The sequence below is a fragment of the Symphalangus syndactylus genome, chromosome 6 (genome assembly GCF_028878055.3).
Source record: "Symphalangus syndactylus isolate Jambi chromosome 6, NHGRI_mSymSyn1-v2.1_pri, whole genome shotgun sequence".
In the NCBI taxonomy this organism is placed as follows: domain Eukaryota; kingdom Metazoa; phylum Chordata; class Mammalia; order Primates; family Hylobatidae; genus Symphalangus; species Symphalangus syndactylus.
The window spans coordinates 103,273,198-103,280,278 of NC_072428.2; the positions used below are offsets into that span (position 1 = coordinate 103,273,198).

The 7,081-nt window shown below is 39.2% G+C and overlaps 1 protein-coding gene across 5 annotated transcripts; it reads right to left on the reverse strand.

The window, feature by feature from the left end:
- Positions 1 to 1,161: 1,161 nt before the first annotated feature.
- Positions 1,162 to 6,638, reverse strand: GPR85 (G protein-coupled receptor 85). Of its 5 annotated transcripts, none has more exons than XM_055283738.2 (3): positions 6,346 to 6,638; positions 4,880 to 4,997; positions 1,162 to 3,770 (listed from the first exon to the last, which is right to left on the reverse strand). In XM_055283738.2, the coding sequence occupies exon 3, from the start codon at positions 3,598 to 3,600 to the stop codon at positions 2,488 to 2,490; it is 1,113 nt and encodes a 370-aa protein (XP_055139713.1). In that variant the 5' UTR covers positions 3,601 to 3,770; positions 4,880 to 4,997; positions 6,346 to 6,638; the 3' UTR covers positions 1,162 to 2,487. The 5 variants fall into 5 exon arrangements, with proteins under 5 accessions (XP_055139713.1, XP_055139716.1, XP_055139715.1 ...); XM_055283741.2 differs by lacking the exon at positions 6,346 to 6,638 and adding an exon at positions 5,192 to 5,837; XM_055283740.2 differs by lacking the exon at positions 6,346 to 6,638 and adding an exon at positions 5,192 to 5,697 and having other exon boundaries at positions 4,880 to 4,994.
- Between the last annotated feature and the right edge of the window lie 443 nt (positions 6,639 to 7,081).

The window sequence follows — 7,081 nt, forward strand, 5'->3', positions numbered from 1 at the left end:
TAGTCAGGAATAGGCTTAAATAAAAGTCACTGCAGTTCAGCCTGACTCACTGATTACTGGGGCTGGTCGCTTACCAAAACTGTGGGAATCGGTTATTCCAAATAGCTAGGTGGAGTCAGGCAGCTTCACATGGCCCTTGCTCTTGACTCCTCAATCCCCAACTCTTAACTCATATCTGTTTTCTTGGCTATGCAATGGTGAACCTGTCCTCTCTGGCCTTAAGATTATTGCTGAATTTTCTACTGATTGCTGGTGATATTTGAACCTCTAAGCAAAGTTAGTCATTATCATCATTGCAATTACGTTTCTACTGTAAATTTTTTTGAGTTGCAATCACAATGTTATCAGAACATCTTTTGATAACATTTCCTTTGTTTTAGATAATGATTTCAGTACCAAAGAGACTTTATTGCTAGATCCAACTCACTGTTGTGCATTAAATTTTGTCTCAGATCTAATCAACTTTGGTGTAAAGTAAAAATGAGGTCAGAATGCTCACTAATTCATGGCTTGAGCTGTCCTTATATGAGCAAAACTGAATAGTTGCATATATCATTGAAACATTTCATTGATTTATTTTCCTTATTTATATTGATATTCTCTTTACAGAAGTACTATAGCAATACGGAATTCTGTTTATTAGATTCCTAATCTTAATTATCAAATACCAAAAAAAAATAAACTTCACAAAAACAAACCAATAAGCAAAACAACAGAAAGTAAACAAAAATAATTTTTCCTAGTTTCGTCATAGTGTTAGTGTAAACCATCCTTCTTACAAGTTGTACATTTAGGACCCCAAATTTCTATGGTACTGTGCTCCAAATTAAAGTGTGATGTTTATATTAAAATTCTGAGCCAATTAACTAAGCAAGTACACATCTCTAAATACTACTGGCATTTAAGAATAATAGAGGGATGATTATAATAAACTACCAAATAATGCTTTTACAGATAATATTATATCAGTTTATCAGCATTATGTTGATTATCATTCATATATTTCCAGTCTGGAATATAGTAGCTACAAGTATCAAAAAGCAAAACCATAATAAAGCTAGTCTTCCTAGTTTGTGCTTGCCTCCCAGATCAAAAAAAAAGTTGTTGTGTGCCAAAAATGTAAAACTTATTTCAAGAAAATTAACAGGCTACACGGGTAAATTTTGGCAAATGCAACTTTATATTGAAGTTCACACATCTGTATCTTAAAGAATGAGACTCACAGACTCTAATGTATTTCTAAAATACCAGAAATCATATTATAAGAGCTTTCACAAGTCAAAACTGAAATAATTTAAACTACCAATACACTGAATGTGCAGAAAGTATAAACAAGACTGTGCCTTCAGTAGAATAAATGCTTCACAAATTGTGCAGGATGTCATACTAAGGCTGTGGTCTCCCCTTAACAGCTGACTTAAAATATAAACATACATTAACTGCCTGCTTCTTAGAACACTTTAGAAAGGGTAGCACACCTCAGAAGAAAATCTCATTATTTCAGTGATGTGCACTTTAAGTTTCAAACCATGTGAGAAAAAAGGAAAAATTACTAAATGATCTTCCATGCACTTTCAGATGCATGATCATGACCGGTTACTGATTTGATTTCCCTTGGCTATTTGCTCCAATGCTAAATAAGATGAAGGATACTAGATAACCCTTTAAGGCAACATGTGTTTATTCTGCATTATTAGAACTGCTCCGTTGTGACAGGTTGCTACCATTAATGTTGCCTCCCAGACCAATATCTAGCATTTGTAAAATATAAATGAATTGGAAAAACTTTATACCAAATCAACAAAAACCACATAATACAGTTCAATGCTAGCAATCTTACTAGTAGATAAGGAAAGTGGTATTTAGAAATAGCAATGTATTAATACAAAAAAAGTAAACTCTAATTGGAACCAATATACTGCTTTGGAATGCTCCCTAGAACTTACAAGGCGGTTTTTAAAGTGTGATATTCCAATAATTCATTGGCACGTCTTTAGTGGATTACAGTACTTTAAGTCCCCAAATATTTTAGTCTTTGCAAAACAATAATAGTATGAAATGTTTTAAAGTCTTCAAACTTCTAAAATTAGTTTTTATCAACACATTTACCTCATATCAACTTAATTTATTAAGATGTCCAATGCTAATTGTTTTTTGATGTTTTTTCATATGTAGTGACATACAGAGCATTTAGCACTGATACTTAGCACCTGCTACTTTCATTATCTAGTTTTTGACCACATAAAGAAACTTAGGGCAGTGGTTCAGTCCTTTCTTAATTACAAACCTTCGCTGGCAGTCAGCAGGATCACTCTGAGATTTAAAATAGGATTATAGGTGAACTATTGCAAAGACTGCAGAATGTTGCCCAAATCCTTAAAACTGCTGATTCCATTCTTGAATTTCTTCTCAAAATATGGCTATGGGCCACAATTGCTCAGCAGAGAAGGTTAGTTTTCACAAGGCTAAAGATTTACAGATGCTCCCTCATATAACACAGTAAGGTTCCCTTGGTAACCTGGATTTTCTGCAGTAAAGAAGGGTTGTGCTGAAACAGCGCCTCAGCTCCCTGTTGGAGAAAATGCAGACAAAAGGATTGATTCCTGCTTGGGCAAAACTCATCCAGACAGCAGCTGTTAGAAATCCCCCTGGTACTACAGGCCCTTTTGCAAAAACTCTCCAATAACAGGCCACCAGGTAGGGGCCCCACAAGGTTAGAAACAGAAAAGTCATTATATAGAACATTCTGCTGATTCTTTTCTCCATTTTGAACTCGTCTAAGACCAATAGCCTTCTTCTGCCTGTGGTGTTTGCATTTTGCCTGATGCCCAGCAAGGTGGGTGGTGTGGGACCCCTTCCAAATCCTGCTAGCCAATTGGCAGCTGCCTGGCCACTGGCTCCAGGACCATGAAAAGTCCAGTTCTGGCTGACTGCTGCTACAAACTGGACTGGCTTCATTTTCCTTCGATCGTGGACGAAAAATATCAGCTTGAGGTAGACAAGCTGTGTGGCTAGGAGGATGAGAGCAAGAAGCAGCATAAATCCTAAGGAATCATTAGCCCTGAAGGAGCGGTGTTGGAAGGTGCATTGATCTTCCTCCCTAATGAATGAGTAAGTGCCCACGTCTAAAACCGGGGGAAATGCCATGGCTACAGACAGAGTCCACACCATACAGATCACAGCCAGACACGTCCAAAAGGTCAGCCTCTTTGTATAGAAGCGGTGATGGGCGATAGCTAAGTATCTGGTGACACTGATGCAGAAGAGCATGAAAGCAGTGTGGAAACAGGACAAAACCCCCAGAAAGGCAATCACTTTGCAAGTCAGAGTCCCGTAAGTCCAGGTAGAGCCATTTTTGACAGAGTTGAATACAAATGGGAAACAAACTGCAGATCTGAGGATATCTGAACAGCAAAGATCCAACAGGAAGTAGTAAGGTGCTCTATGCAAGGTCTTATCTTTCACTAGCAAAATGGAGATCAGGAGGTTGCCCACCACGCTGACTCCTATTATGAAACCCAAGGAAGTCAGTTTCAGAAAGGCTGTTAGCGGCGAGAGATTTTGCAAAATGTTGTCAGCTGCATGGCTATAGTTCGCCATAGATGGATGGAGGATAAGGATACAGCCTCAGTCAAGTCTCATGATCTAGACATAAGAACAAGGAAAAGATAGATCCATACATTTTACTGAAAATATAATCCACAAACAGAACTGATCTGATCTGCAGTCATGCTTCCTCTTTTCTTCCACTTGTTTTGCCATCAGAATATCTGAAAAAAAAAAAAAAAAAAAAAAAAAGAGCTATCAGTTCTTAAGTTAACAAGCAATGATGTCAGACAGTGCTAACAAAGCTGTTCACTTATGGGGAAGCAAATAAAGTTTTAATTTTGAATACTAATATTTGCTTTACTAAATATTTTTGCTCGAGATTTCAGAGAATTGGCTTGTTTAGTATTCCAAGCTAAGTGAATTTTAAAATGTCCCTATTTTGGACAATATACATTTGATAGGGTACCTTTAGGAGAGAAGGAATAAAATGTCCCATTCTTGTAAAATACGCCAGCCCAGGAATTAACCACTAGAATTGCAATGGAATCTACAAGATTGCTATTAGGAGGCAGAGACACTACCTACATTTATTTGAGATCTGTTAGTATCTGTCAGTGTTTCACAGGCAGCTTCTCTGTTTGATGTGGGTCCAAAGAACCCGTGCAAAATATATCTTAAGTGCCACTATTCATGCTGCATAAGAGTATTTGTTGATTCATCTTAAAGCAAAATTTCAAAATTAGACTTCAAAATTAATAGGAACTTACTTGTCCCAAGATTTGATGTGATTTAATCATTTGTCTTTCCCTCTCCACCCTACCCCCCATTTCTGGCAAATCTTTTAAGCCCACATGATTATTAAAATGGTTAATGTAAATATTGGATAGGGAAACACACCCAGAGGAATAATGCACTTCCATTTGTAAACCTTGGCTGCCTGGATTCAAATGAATATAACATGAACCTGTATTTCTTGGGCAATTAAGCCTTTCCCATTTACACTGATAACCTTTGTTGCAAATCACAAGTGGCTTCTTTTTAAAACAAAATGCACATTGTCTCGTAGGTGCCTGGACCACACCAGGGAAATCGGCTTCCTCTGTTATTCCCACCAAGCGTGTTTCCTCTGCCACTTCTCACTGGCCCGGAATATGCTGATGGAAGCCCAGGCAAAACTGCGTTCGATGATTTTAATTTCCCCACCGGTACATCCTCGGGTAAATACCGATCGCATCATGCAACATTACGAAACCTGAAATCCGCCACCCCTGGATTTATAATGGGGGGAGGGTGGAGGAGGGGGAGAGAGAGAGAGACATGCATTACATACGCGAAGATGGGGAGAGAGATTGCTTCTGTGCTGCAAAGGAACCGTTCCCGGTGATTCGCAGTCTGATAGTCCTCAGTCTTGAAAGGCTTTCCAGAAATGGAGCTCTCAGTAAGCCCTACTGAAGATGCATTGTCTGAATGTACTTCCATTATGCAGTTTATTGTCACAAAACACACACACACACACGCACGCACACACACACACACACACACACAACCTGAGGGAGGGCTCTTTCTCGGTGAACCTGCAGTTTCATCAACACTGTGCATTCCCTCACATCCCCCAAACTTAACCAAGAGTATATCCTCCTACCTGTTGGTGTTGGATATCCCGACAGACTATAGCTTCTTCTTTCTATAAATTGCTGATTTTTTTTTCTTTTTTTCTTTTTCTTTTTTTTTCTTTTTTTTTCTTTTTTTTTTTCTTTTTTTTTTTTTTTTTTTTTTTTTTTTGCCTTAGTGCCTTGACTGAGCATCCAGGCAGGGCTCGGCGGCGCCTGCGCGCTGGAGCCTCCTTGAGCTCCAGCCGCGTCCTCCCCTGTCGCAGCGGCACCGTCTCCCCCAGTAACGCAGGGGCCGCGGCGGCGGCGGCGGCTGCGGTGGCGAGGGCGGCGGCGGGGCTGCTTCAGCCTCTGTGGAACCAACAGGAGCCCCTACCTGTCTCCAGAGCTGGCTGGGTTTATTGACTGCCCTGTCCAGTTCAACTGGCAGCATTAAGCTTTTGTCCCTTCGCGGCTGCTTCTGAACTTTTCCCTCCCCGCATTTGTAGTGGGGGACTGGAAAGGCCCTTTCAGGACCTCAGGCCCATCCTCTTCCCAAAGGCAGCGCAAGAGGAAGTTACAGTGCCTGGGACGCCCGCCCCCTCCCTCAGCTTCCCGGAACCCTAACCTTCCCCAAACACTTTCTTCCTTTTTCTTTTAGGATGGTCCAAACCACCGGAGGCTTGTTTTAGATTTTTTTTTTTTAAAAATGATGTCTCCAGCTAACCTTTAAATTTGCAGGTTAGCTGGAAAAAGACAAGAAAAGAATGGGAAAAAAGAAAAAAAGTTATTTATTTATTTATTTATTTATTTATTTATTTATTTATTTTTTCCCACAGTTAAAAATCTTGTCAATGGGGAAGAAGGGAGGCACGTTAGGGCAGCTTTTTTTTATTCATCTTCTGTCCTCCAATGCACGCAAATATGCGTAAAAGTAGGGAGAAAGCTAAGTTCAGAGACAACTACAATATGATTTACCTTCAGTCTACCTTAAAGGAGGTCACTAAAGAATCAGGCTTATAAAATGTTTAAATGGCTATTCCTGGCATTCCACCCCACCAAGCAACAGTATTCCTTTTCCCCTCTTGCAAGTTAGGCTGACCATTGATGGGTGATGTCAAAGCAGTTATGTGTACGAGTTTCCTTTTTTCCCCTTTGTTATTACAGATGAAAAATACTAGAAATATAGCAAATACATAAAACTTACACCAGTCCAAAAGGTCGGATGACACCACAGACACCACAAAGCCTGACACGTGGGTGCTTAGGAATGCCTCAGAATCATGAATTTTCTTATTTTACCATTTCGGAAGAGTTTTGTTTGTGGAGGTGATATAAAATTTTAAGCAACAACTTCCCAGTTCTCCTACCCAAAACTAGCAGACACGCTTTCATTAATTCCCAATGTAAAACGTCTGCTTCTTTTTCTGTATGCTTTTTGCTTTATTATAATCTGTTAATGAAACAAAAAATAAAAATCTTCTCTACAGTAATAATCTGATCTCGAGACAGCAGTAAAATACCTCATTGCTGGGTGGTGAGATTGTGACATTCAGGGGAACTCAGGCCAATCAGCATACAGATAATATGGGTTAATTTACATACTGTATTTCTATTGGACGAGCCGAGGTAAAGCCTTATCTGTTTAAAGCTTGATGTCACAGTCGTTACACAAAGCCCTATGTTGGTAATACTGAAATGATGTTAAATTTCCCTGATTTGTTCTTGAATTTCCTACGTCCATTTAAATACATGGATGATAGTTTGTTTCTTTAGAAAATAATACACACAAGGCACTAAACTTTGGCATTCCCTTAACCTAGAAAAATCAATCCTATAGCCATGCTAGCAGTAACTTGAGGGCATTTCCATTCAAGTAAAACATTCCACTTTTTGCAAAGCAAATGAATTCAAAACTCAAAACCGTGTGGTGGTTTGCAACT

What these genes read in the sequence shown, in the direction of transcription:
- GPR85 (XM_055283738.2), bottom strand. Translation starts at nt 3,600, where the DNA reads ATGGCGAACTATAGCCATGCAGCTGACAACATTTTGCAAAATCTCTCG.